Source organism: Xenopus laevis, chromosome 1L (genome assembly GCF_017654675.1).
Source record: "Xenopus laevis strain J_2021 chromosome 1L, Xenopus_laevis_v10.1, whole genome shotgun sequence".
Classification (NCBI taxonomy): Eukaryota; Metazoa; Chordata; class Amphibia; order Anura; family Pipidae; genus Xenopus; species Xenopus laevis.
This window is the reverse complement of record NC_054371.1, coordinates 176,158,202-176,171,514: the sequence shown is the minus strand read 5'-3', so window position 1 is coordinate 176,171,514 and position 13,313 is coordinate 176,158,202. Positions and strand designations below refer to the sequence as shown.

Sequence of the window (13,313 nt, the reverse complement as noted above, 5' to 3'; positions counted from 1 at the left end):
ACAGATATTTGCATTTACATACAATAACCACTACATATAATAGAAGGGGATCTGAGGTAGGCAATACATACAATTGTTGGTAGCATTATTTTAATAACATTATTATATAAGAATGACAGAACTGCAATATTCTGAATCCCAAGATATTTTAGGGTTAGGTCCAGATAAGACAAGTCTGAATGTGCACTGATAATATACATTAATACGTGTTCCTCTAGGAACAAGGATTTTTTTTCTGGCAATAATAAATGTATTTTAAACAAGCTTAAGAAGTTGCTTTTGAACCTGTGAGCACAAATATCTCACTAACTGTGCCTCCTCCTTCACCCCAAAAAAAGGAGAGAGAGAATGGGTGACCCTCACACAGGGATTTAAGCAAAAGGGAAAGCATGTGAAACTGTCTGTCTGACAGTGCCCTTGCCCTTAAAATAGTGCCTGATCCTCCATGGATACCCTATGAGTGGGCATAAATGTGTATGGAAACATATGATTGCTCATTTGTTTGGAGCCAACCCAAATTCTTGGAACGACAGAAAGTAAAAGAGCTTCAGCTACTGTCTGTAGTTTTTATTACTCCTCTAACTAAGCTAAATGACTGAAAAACCAACAATAAAAATTAAAATATCACTCTCTACATCATACTAAAAGTTAACTTAAAGGTGAACAACCCCTTTAAAATGTATGAAATAACAGATCACAGTCTGTATCAGTATTTGCCTATGCAAACAGAAACTAAAAAAAATGTGATTACCATCTGTTCCATGTTCTGCAGATTCTCATACAAATGCACAAGTCCCTGTGGCTGAGGTAGCTAAAAATGGCCATCCAGACTTCTCTCTGCATCACATGGGCTGCTCCATTTGCTAGAGGCAGGGAGTCTGGGGGGGGACTAATAGGGGGTGGCCTTATTACATGCCGCTCCATTTGCATGCATTTAGGAGGTGACAAGGATGGTGGTGGGCGATTGTTAGCCCTTGGGGTAGTTTTCAGACTGGGAAACAGCTCATGCCTCAGTTCCTTTGGAGTGCCATTTAATCCTTTGCTAAAATGATGCATCCTTTCTCCATTGGTAGATATGCATTTTTTTGACTCTTCGTTGTCACTTTCTGGCTCAGATTTAATAGGATGGTGGTTCTCACTGGCCAAACTACTTTCAGTTTTTTGTATCTCCTGGTTCAACTCTTTGCTTAATTCCTTGCTAAGTTCCTTATTGGAAACACGCCGCTTTCTCCTAATCTTCTTCTTTTCCTTAGGCTCTGACCCCTCTGTGCTTGGACCTGCAGTAGGAGAGCTAGACCTTGACTGGTCACTTTCCTTGGCTTTTGGCGCGGCTTCAGTCAAATCATCATCTGGCTCTTGTTTTATACGCCTAAGTGTTTTTGCCATCATTGCGCGTTCATCTGGTGTTTTCCATGATCTCCTCTGGAATAAAAAACATATATAAATTTGAATGTATCAGCATCCGTCTGGATGATAAAACAAATTTCCTTTTGTTTCCAATGGCTAGTATATTTTTGAACAATTTCTTGCGTCTATGAGTATGAAGCCTATAAGCACTACCCCAGTAAGAGCCTTGTAGTGCAAAAAGCTCATGACTTTTTGTAGACATTATTGGTATAATAACCATTTTAATTTTATTGTTTACACTCAGCCTATAAATTGGAGTTTCTGTTAGTGCCAGCTCATTCTTTCCCTACTGTCTTCTGCTACCTTTGCTGAAGGTAATGTGTATATGTCGGAGTTTACTATTGGCTCATATACCTAGTGTTCTTCTATATATAGGGAGCACAGACCAATGGTATATATTAGAGCTAAATGAATCAACACAAAGGGTTAGAGAAGAGCAACTGGATTCTTTTATTATTATTATTTTAGAAAATGTGGCTAATGTATTTAGAAAGTTTCTTATTTTAATAAGCTGAAGCTCATATTAAATATCATGATTGTTTCCTTGTAAATTCTTTACAATTGTCCAGATCATATTAAGCTTTTAATTGTGGTAAATCATGCTAAATCATTTTAATCAAGCTTTTCTCGTGGTAAAAAATACCTGGACTTTTTCCTGCAAGCTATTACTAAGCAGTACATCTGCATTTACTTTAATAACTAATCACAAACTAAAACATACCTTTTTCCTCAAGAGCTTCTCTTCTTTCACAAGCTTTAACTATAAAAATAAGACATAGAATGAATCACTTTTAATGATATATAGTAATTGATAAAACTTCCATACATTCCTACCCAACTCTTCAATTTCTCCCAGAGCCACCTCCTACTCACTTATTTTCTCTGCTTTATGCTGGCTTTCTGTCTAACCTCTGGAATTGCATCCCCAATTTCCTCCCTCATTCTCTTTAAAACTAAAATGAAAGGCTACTATATATATATCATTTTCAGAAGAGCCTTATGCGAGACCTCTATGAAAAATGTTACAGAATCACAGTATTCTCAGAAGCTTCCTTCTAACATTAACAACTTTGGTCATTGTTAGGTCAGGCATAAGTAGGCATTACTTTTTTTTTTTTAAAGGATGGGGGGGGGAAGGAGGTGGTCAAGGGAAAATAAATAATTTTACACTTTCCCCACCATAACAAAACCCAATAAGATTGAGCTGAGGAGTCATGGGCATTTAGAAAGCAATGAAAACGCCAGCACACAATACCCAACAAAGGGGCACGCTCCAGAAACATTGTAGTTGTTTGGCACAATTAAACACAGGGTAAATCCCTGTTAGGAATTCTACCCGTGTGGGTTGACTTCAGAGTAGAGGCCAGGTGTGTGTGTGTGTGTGTCTTTTAGAATGTTACTTTACTTCCCATTAGAAATAACTGGGAACCTGTTTTGTACAAGTGTGATTATTCCCAAAGTGTTTTGATTATATAAATGTGACAATGTTATCACAAAACCTAAATCAACATTTCTTGAAACAAACAAATTAGAATTGTTAGGCTCTTTAACCAATTTTTTTCCATTTTTATCAGCAGTCCTTCTCTTTCCCTAAACCACTCATCTTTTCGATTTTCTCACCCGTTTCCTCACTGAGGGATCTGGAGGCTTCTCAAATTTTCGTTTCTTCCTAACATGTCCATCTTCTGGCTTCTTTTTAATGATTCCCTCAGTAGGCTTCTTTTTGGGCTGCTCTTCTGGGATCTGCTTGGGGGTCTCCTCTCGCTCCACTTTCTTTTTCACAATCTCAGTTAACTCCTTATTGTCTCGATTCACCTTCTGTTCCTTAAGAAGCGACCCAGGCAGATTGGAAGCGTATTTGAATCCCGGGCCTCTTTTTTGCTTGTAGACCAAAAAGTGACAAAAGAAAAAGCAACTTTATATCTAATGTCTAAAGATGGTGGGTAAACTGTAATTATGGATAGAAAATTTATATATGGTGTGCAAATGAGTTATTTTTAATATGTATATATGAATGGTGTTAAAACACAGTTTAATAATTGTTATTAACCAGATATGGCAGCATAAAGATGTGCTAAATAAGAATAATGTAAATCATTCTGATAACAGCAATGGGGCCATTTATACTATAAACCATTAAAGCATAAATATCAAATGCACTAATATTGAGCTGTCCAATGCAAAGTATTTATATTAAACATCCTCCCTTTTACATATATGGAATGCTTCTTTGTCACAAGCTAGACAACCATGGCTTCTTATCAGAGCAGTTACTTTAGACTCACTTTCCCAGTTTTCCCAGCATGATTGCATTTTGGGCACTCCCAGCAGTTTGGAAGTTCATCATTTACTACACCGTCTGACTCCTTTGTCTGTAGAAATATAGAGAGATATCACACATCACACCTATCAGCACCACACTACTTCCCCTTCCCTTTTTAACCACAAACATCTTACAAAAAAAGATTTAAAAATTGATTCTAAACAGACATAAAAGTAAACATTTGGGGGAAAAATCATTTGGCACTTGAAGATGTAAAAATATGTACTTTTATAATTAACACAATGTACTAAAATCTATGCTATCTAACCCTTTTAAAGTGTGACCCTTGGCCTTTGCATTGTTGCATAGAAACCTATGAAGTGCTGTTTCTTTATTCAAATAAAAAGCTAGGTTTCCAGGCATTTTAATGAATATATAATGCCTAGGTGCACAGAAACCAGTACCATTTTAAATGTGGTTTTACACCAATGATGCAGGTGTCTCTTTCATGCACTGCTGTGGCCGCTAACTATTAAGAGTAACAAATTATAACAATTGTAACAAACATGTGTATCTATTGAGGAGTTACAAAGTGGAATACATCATGGCTTTTGTATCCACTGTGCAGTCCTCCAGTTAACTAGTTCAGGTGCTATGGTAGTTTAACAATTAAAAAATAACTTTTATTGAACTCACATAAAAAAGTCCATGCTGATAAAACTCACCATTGGGGATACACCCCAATGATGCTGGACCATGTCCATAAAAATACAAAAAAGTTAAAAATACAGAGGATGGACAAGTAGGGAAATAGTGAACTGATCACCATTCAGCCACTATCCACACGAGTGTGATCAAAAATATGGTATAAGTAAATTAACCCCTTGTTCTTATCATTTTACAAGTGGTACAGTGCCCAGTTTAAGTTCTGATAGTGATCTCGAATGCATCATTCATGAATGGCGTTGCCACTTAGCGAATGAATTTTCTTAACACTTCACAAACAAATAGCTAAGTAGGCTCAAAAATTATGCTACAAAGTATGTCACCTTGTCATTAATTAGCTGCAACCAGCCCGTCCAGACCACCCGTCCGTTTGTTTCCCAGAGTGTGACTGCCTAGCTACGTAGGGAGCAAATGGGAGCTGGTCCCCCACTGTCCACCTATGCCACCCAAAGCGTTTCACCGGAGAACCGGCTTCTTCAGGTGCATAAGTGCTAAATGCTCTGCTGTGGCCATTATTTTATGGAATTCAATGGCAATGGTCCTCTGGTTTTCGTCAAATGTATACATTTGTAAGGTAAAAGATAATCCAAGATTACTCTTTCTCCCCATTCCTCATGGATCCATCTTTTTTAAAAAAGAGCCTAAAACATAGAGTTTAATTTTGTCTGGGCTTACCTTAAGGCATCCTGGGTGGATTATTTCATTACAGATGGAGCATTCCATCAGCATGACATTAAACTTAGCTTCTTGTCCCTCTACACAATCCTCCTTCCCTGCTTCTCCACACACCAGGCAAACAGCAGTATGAGGAAGAACAGGCTAAGAAAAAAAAATTAAAGGAAAAATAAACATGTACAGGCATTTATTCAGAGACTGAAACAAAAGAATTCATAATCGAAGAAAATAGGTTAAACAGTAAATCTGACAAAGATAACAGAAATAGAGGCTACAGCTGCTTATTAAAACAACTTTAAGAAGAAAACACTTACTGCAATGCATTGGCGCATAATACACGACTGCTTCATTCTTCCTGGACCCCCAAACTTCTTCATATCCTTGCAAAAGTGACACTCCCCGCACTCGGTGCGTAAACATGCCTCACATTTACGGCATCGAGTCCTCCGGCGACGTGCACCTGCACTAGTTCTGTTAGCAGAGAGTTTCACTGCAGGTGAACTGGCAATTTTCCCTTTGGGCCTTCCAACTGCCCGGTTCTGACATAAAACAAGGAAAACATTGTGTTGAATACAAATGGAAAGCATGTCAGTTTTAAGATATACAATGTTCACTGATATTAAACACCCAGACTCTTATCCAGATGAGGAGGGATGCTGGCAATGCACACATCTAGTACCATAAATGTAAAGGTAATGCAGGTCTTGGGCATCTCACTCTACTGGAGAAATGGGCATGTTGGTGGCTTAGTAGCTTGGCATTTGATATGCTACAGCCATGTATACAGTTTGAGTGCAGAACTGCAATAATGCAAAGCTGTCATAATCAATCGAAGATGCCATGTATATCTGTATGTGATAGCTGGTGGTCAGGTGACTGTGGACGTATATATATTCTGGGGGATCAGTCACCACAGAAACCAGATAGCATTTGCAATTGCTTGGCAGAAATAATAGATATTAAAGGAACAGTAACACCAAAAAATTTAAGTATTTTATAGTAAATAAAAATATAATGTACTGTTCCACTGCACTGGTAAAACTGGTGTGATTGCTTCAGAAACACTACAAAAGTTAATATAAACAACCTGCTGTGCAGCCATGGGGCTATTTTAATCTGAAAAAGGAGAAAGGCACAGGCTACAAGCAGATAATAGATAAGCTCTGTAGTATACAATGCGATTCTTCAGAAATGGTCAGTTATCTACTGTGTGTCCTGTGCTTGACAACCAAGTGCAAATTGTCTCAGGACCCTATGAGATGTATTGCTGCATTATGTGCCCTCTGTATTATAGCACATTACTGGCTCGGCATTTCAGCATATAACATACAGCAAAATGAGATGTCTCTTTATGAAAGAACAGCAGGTCCCGAATAGGAATCTGGATATGGTGGCAAATGGCAGAATTGCTGCTTTAAACTGCCATAGACAAAGCTACCACTTTGTATTGAGCGTCTGTACACCAGCATATTGGGGTTGTTTCTAGAACAAGCCCAGAGATGCCAAACTGTACCCAAATCAATCTGGGCATCTTAGTCACATCTCTGGCCCTGTCCCTGTTCCATCCCGGTCTGTTACGATTCTGTGGGTGAGGAATTGGGGTGACAATTCTATGCATTTGAATGGAGGGGTTAAGATAGGTTTCAGGGGAAAATATTGACAGCGGGAGATGGATCAGTTACTGCTGTAGACCTGTGAGAGAGGCTAAAATTCAAGAGACAATAGGGGGGGGGGTTAACGTAGAGATGTACATTGGATTCTATAGATCTTCATATATTAGTGTTTATATGTTGAGGAGTATGCACATCACAGCATTACACACACTTTATCAGCACAACAGAAGTCTCTCTACCAACAAATCACAATGTGTACCAATAAGTGCTTTGTACCTTAAGGGTCTATGACCTGGACACTTATCTCTCCCCCCCCCCCCCAGTTAATTTGCCTTTACAGCCACCAAGAAAAAACAGCAGCTAAATGCAGTGGCAGTGATATTACTGGGCCCAACAGCAAATAATTTTTCAGACCCCCAAAATGTTTAGCAGTTAACTTGTTTTACCAATATTTATTGAAACTGTTCATGAATTAGGGCCCCTATACCTCCTGGGCCCCCTGCAGGGTCTGCTTCTTCTACAGTTACGCCCCTGGCTGAATGCAGTCCAATGGAATGGCAGGACGGTTAGTCAGCATTGTCCCAAAAATACATGTCCACCAACTTAGCCAGACTGATTAAATTTTACTGTGCCTTCATGTGGCATTCAAATCTGTGTTTTAGTACAGTCGCAATCCATTCCAATTTGTCAAAAGCAATTCACTACATATTTATGCAGTTGGTGCATTTTTAAAATGTGAAAATAGAGAAATGCATGCTGATCTCGCATGTTCATAACTTCATAACTAAGCTGCATTAATACATATTGATGGCAGAATAATGCTTTTGTTTTTTTTGTTACATTTACATTGACAATATAATGTACTGTTGGCCTGCACTGGTAAAACTTGTGTGTTTGCTTCAGAAACATTATTATAGTTTATATAAACAAGCTGCAGTGTAGCCATAGGGGCAGCCATTCAAGCACAAAATACACAATGGATCGCAGACACGTTCTGAAGAATCCCATTGCATATTACAGAGATTATCTGTTAGCTGTTAGTATCCTGTGCCTTTTCTCCTTTTTCAGCTTTGAATGGCTGTCCCCATGGCTACACAGCAGCTTGTTTCTAAAAAATATTGTAGTCCTTATGCAGCAAACACACCAGTTGTACGAGTGCAGCACAATCAAGTCATTATTTTGATGCACTTTAATTTTTTGGTGTTACTGTTCCTTTAAGGCAAGGAGAACCAAAGGACATAAGACCAGTTATTGGAATATGCCAGCTACTAAGCATTCTACTAAGCAAGTGCTACACAGACAGTGCAGGATTGCAGGAGATCAATGTGGATAGTTAAACTATATTTTTATTATATCATTCACAAAAATTCTCCTTTAAATAACTGTGTGTAAGAACACTTATTGATACCTAGGGGGTCTCTGCAAGACAGCATATTGCACACTCTGTATATCAACATAACAAGGGGTTGCTGAATCACAACACATTTTATATGTAAACATGTTGGGGAGCCTCTGCATGATGGTAACATAACATTCTTATAACATATTCACAGGGTACTGCATTGTTATGGGTTATCAGCAGCTCTACTGAATATACAATTAATAATAACAATAAGATAATGCAGTGTACCTTTGACAGCTAGTGCAAGTAATACGTGACAGCAGAGAATTGTAAAAACCCTTGCCAATTCATGGATTGATATTCTAATGCATTATTATGTGTAAAAAAAACTGTATCCTTTCATTTCTTACCTTTGTCTTTTTTTTAATAAATTTCCACTCCCAAAAATGTAGTACATCTCCTTAATAAAACAAATTGCCTAGTCTCTAAGGTGTTGCAGAGCAATGTTTTGTGACTGATACAATAATGCTGTGTTTTCACTCAATTAACCCATTCACAACTGAAGCAGGTTAAACATGTTCTTTGCAGCAAGTAAGGTCTCAACGCTAATAACAAAAGAATTACTGCTCAGCCCCCACCTCTGCACACGCTCATTTGCACGCAAGCCTATGTGTGGGCATTTGCATAACATTCTTATACAAACACAGGTTTAGGAAGCTTAGACAGGGACACTACAAGGTAATGTTGCCTCCTAATACTTTTGGCTGCTAAGCAGAGCCGCTTGTATTGTCATAAGAGAGCACACCGCATGTCATTTAGGAGAACAAGGGGTCAGTTCTAGGGCTCTAGTCATGCACAGGGTCAGCTTGTGCCATTTAACCGATTCTGTGTTGGCAGAAACTCTATAACTAAAGTGAAAAATCATTCACCTGAGGAAAAATCATTCACCTGAAAAAAAGTTAAATTCCATTATGTTAAATGAGCTTGTTTTAAAGATGCCAGTATAGAACACACGCACGCGTAACCATTTGGCTTCCAGATGGCCTACAGTGTATAAATCAGCATTGTTTTCTCATTGAAAGGCCCTCGCTTATCCACAAAAGAATATTTACAGGTTAAGCAATGAAAGTAGCAGCCGCACGGAGGAGAACTCCATTTAGCACACCATTTAATGTTCCCTGTTTAGTCCCTCCCCCACCTCTCCCTAGTGCAGTATGAGCTAAAAGCCTGTTTCCTGCATCTCAGCCAGTGGATCAATCTGTTTTTCCTGGATTGTGAAATCCCCCCCATCCCCTTAAATACTGACCTGCTCCTGTTCAGAATCATACTCTTCATCATCATTGCTCAGAGAGAGAGCCATGTCTCCACATCAGGGCCCAGTATGACATAGAGCTGAGGGACGCTGCAGACTGAGCCTGCACTGGTGTTGGAGGAGGAGGAGGGCCACGGAACACACTACTTACACAAAGGGGGAGGAGGGGTGTCATGCTAGTGATTATTCATGAGCTCAGCCCAGGAAAGGGTTGGAGAGCTGATCACACCCAATAGTCAGCTTCAGCCTAGCAATTCAGCTGCAAGCAGGAGAGGAGGGGCAGGTACGCTTGTACAATCAAGGGCATGGGCTAAGCAGTATTTTTCTAGAATATAGGCATCTACAAATGTCAAGCATTCACAACAGAAGACACCTTCACTGCATTCTCATTAAATGTAGGAGCCTTTTAGCTAAGATCAAGTGCAGTAATACCCTCTCCTCCCCATTCACCTCCCATTGGTTTAAATAGAAAATAAAGCTTCAGTCATATCAAGTCATATCAACCACTATCCTCAACCTGCTCCCCCTTCCACATCCACTCACCCTTCCCCCCCCCCGTAAGCTTTGTTGTTCTACATAATTGTTGTACATAATTTTTCGTATAGTTTGTTTTTTAATATATTTATAATATATATATATATAAAAAAACAAAAAGGATTCGTGCACTCAGAATACCTGATTGAAGCCTTGGTGCAGGAACAGGGTCATGCATATAAATAAACAAAAGGAGTCCGCACTCAAAGGTCTTGTGAAGAAAAAAAAGTGAGTTTAATCAACGTTGCGGCTCGTAAACGTGAAGCTGAAGACGGCTCACGTTTACGAGCCGCAACGTTGATTAAACTCACTTTTTTTCTTCACAAGACCTTTGAGTGCGGACTCCTTTTGTTTATATATAAATATATAATAATGTATAAAAGGCCCATAGCATTATGAAAGCCTTGGGTATTGTGCTGGGTCCTGTACACTTTAAAGGTTTTATTTTGCTTTTATTCAACGCTCTAGCCTTTTGGGCAGTGAGAAAATTTGTATATTCGCGATTGGCCAGAGCTATACCACAGCACCTTTTTACAGCACTTATTTATAGTATTTATTTATGTCTTTTATATGTTTTCTATGTGTGTTCTATACATTTAGTCTTCTTTGCAGGGGAGCAGTAGTCCTTTTGGGCTCTGCCCCAGGTGCCCTGGGGGAAGCTTTGGCAGAACCCATGGACAAAAGGGATTCTCCGTAGCCGTGAGGCGAAGGAGAGTCTGAAGACCCTTCACCCCTTCTGTGCCAGGGAGTTTGGGGAATAACTGGGCTCACCCTAGCTACAGCAAAGGACGACCTGAGGCTTGAAAAAAAAAAAAAAAAGTTATAAAATGCCCATAAAATTATCTACCACCCAATATTAAACTGAACGCATGGCTTTAACACAATCAGAAATGAGTGTTACATTTCTGCTAAGCCACATACATTGTGTAATCCCAGCACACAAAATAAGGGTCAAAACATTAATTACAGTGTACAATTACACTATGCCAATATTATTTAAACCCTCCTGTAGATCTGGCTGCTATAAAAAGGATGGTGGGGGAATATGCTTGCCCATACTGACTTGGTATTATTTTATATAAGGCAATATCTTGCCACCCTAAATATTTATGGTTGCAACTCACAACTAGGGTTGCCACCTTTCTGAAAAAAAAATACCGGCCTTCCTATATTTTTATCTTTTTGCCCTATTAATAACATTGGGATCAACCATCATTTTAACCGGCCAGGCCGGTAAATACTGGCCAGGCCGGTAAAATAACGGCCAGGTGGCGACCCTACTCACAAGAGTTGTAATGCTTTTTTGTCAGAAGCATGAAAGTTGCGTACAAACTTTATCTTTATTGAAATGACAATCACACAACTGTGTGTGATATTAATTTAAATAAAACACGAGAATAAAATAAATCCAAGTTTCTGTAATGTGCTGTAATTGTATTGTAATTATTGCCAGTAAATTTATAATACTGGCATTGACCATTATACCACCCAGTTGGCTAGGCTACTTGCAAATAACCAGCTGGAATCAAACCTAGGTCCACAGTGCTGCAAGGAATCAATGCTAACCACTCAGCCATCATGCTGACCCCATAATGTATTAAAAACCACCTGTGAAGGGAATACTATATATATTATTAGCACATTGCACCACCCTGTGACTAAGCGGTCAGAAAATAACACATGCACTTTCTGAAATCCAAGGAAATAAAGCCTCTCAGTGGTGTAAAGAATGGATACAGCCCACACCAAATCCAGCAGTGTCCAAAACACCCAGTTTGGTCCAACACTGCTACCCACTACCAATAAAAATATATGGAGAACATGATGCCTAAGCAGGTGCAGTGGTGGACCACCTCTGAAAAATGCTAACATAAGCCACCACATCTGAGCATAACACTGGTAAAAACATCCTGTATGTGACCTATGTAATACATTTTTTAACTTAGAATAGCGGCTGTATGTTTTATTTTGTGTGTCAGTCCTTCCCCTTTATTCATTCTCCTCTCTTTTTCAGCATTTGTTTATTTCCTCTACTGAAGCCCCATTTCTAGACATGGCTACCACTGCAAGCCAGATAGAGTAGTTCTTTAAAGATCCACAATGAATGTTATCTGTACTAAATAAGACCAGCAGAATTTGGAAAATATATCTGGTTTATAAAATAACCTGAGAAACTGATAATCTTGCCCATCAGCATGTTAGCGTTTTTTTTCTCATTTATGTATATCTCTAGATTGTTCTATATACAGTATGTAGGGGAAAAGGTATTGCTTACCCTACTGTTGGAAATTTCAGGTATAGCTCTAGCTGTTTCGTGGGTCCAGTGATGACTGGGCCAGTGGGACACCAGGAAAAAGCCTGGTGAGCTCAGTGGCCCTTGCTGACTTAGGTCCTCTAGCCCTTCTGGAAACTACTACTTGCACTTCATACTCACCTTGCTGGGTTTCTTGGGCCACATCACCACTGGTACACCAGAAATGGCCAGATTGTTGTCATCATCTGCATGTTCTTTTAGTACTGTCTGTGTAACGGAGAGAGTTTTGTTAGCTGGGACCAGCCTAATCAAGCAGTGTTGTACATAGCTCTAAATTATTTATTATTATTAGCATATCTTCTTGTTCAATAACACAAGATATTTCTGCATGCCTGTTTATATCAGTGTCTTTTATAAGCTGCTGAAGCCAATGAGGAGAAAATATATTCTGTTTATAAGACTATTCCTTCTATTTTACCTTAGACAGTAAAGTATAATGGTGCAGAACAAGCTCACTCTGATATTTCAGCAGACATATCTTAATCTTATCTCATTTGAAATTCAGGAGCCTTTTTTTATAAGAACAGTGTGCATTCATGTTTCCTTGGCAATGTCCAGAAGACATTGGAGGGGGTGAGAACAACACTGGAGTAATTTTACTTCAGATCTGAAATCCATAGCAACCAATCAGCAACTGGCTCTTATCAGTCATTTGCAGTGTGACTAATAAAAACAATATTCTAATCGATTGTTATGGATTGGAATTGAAAGAAGGGTATTGTAGGGTATTGAAAGAAGATGAAGCCAAATAGTTGTTATTCACTGAATGATGCAAGACACCTGTTGCATCATTCAGTTAATAACAACTATTTGGCTTCAAATATTCATTCATTCCTTTCATATTTCAAATGCACTGCTGAGTAGCTTATGCATATACCCAACATTGCTGGGGAAATTAACTAGGTTTAATCACATCGATTATCCATCACACTTGGTACATTCAAAGCCTTTTTCTCATAGGGTGCCCGCAATAAAATGTGTTTACCTCCACATACGTTCAATTGCAAATGTATAGGAATTGTAGCACTCCAATTATGCGTTAAAACCTCCTTTATTCCAAATATAGCATAGTGACGTTTCGGACACAAGAGGACCTTTTTCAAGCTAACAAAGCATCATTAGCACTT

At 38.9% G+C, this 13,313-nt stretch overlaps 1 protein-coding gene across 3 annotated transcripts in view; it reads right to left on the bottom strand.

Annotated features, from left to right (window-relative positions):
• The window catches only part of kdm2b.L (lysine (K)-specific demethylase 2B L homeolog), a 66,115-nt gene that overhangs the window by 5,489 nt on the left and 47,313 nt on the right, over positions 1 to 13,313 (bottom strand). For 2 of the 3 annotated variants that reach the window (XM_018263248.2, XM_041567686.1), the window contains 7 exons: positions 12,307 to 12,393; positions 5,386 to 5,610; positions 5,072 to 5,215; positions 3,693 to 3,779; positions 3,028 to 3,297; positions 2,129 to 2,167; positions 752 to 1,422 (listed from right to left, as the gene is read on the bottom strand). In XM_018263248.2, the coding sequence (XP_018118737.1) occupies positions 752 to 1,422; positions 2,129 to 2,167; positions 3,028 to 3,297; positions 3,693 to 3,779; positions 5,072 to 5,215; positions 5,386 to 5,610; positions 12,307 to 12,393 (1,523 nt within the window). The remainder of the gene's footprint in view (positions 1 to 751; positions 1,423 to 2,128; positions 2,168 to 3,027; positions 3,298 to 3,692; positions 3,780 to 5,071; positions 5,216 to 5,385; positions 5,611 to 12,306; positions 12,394 to 13,313) is intronic. The other variant, XM_018263257.2, reaches the window with a different exon arrangement.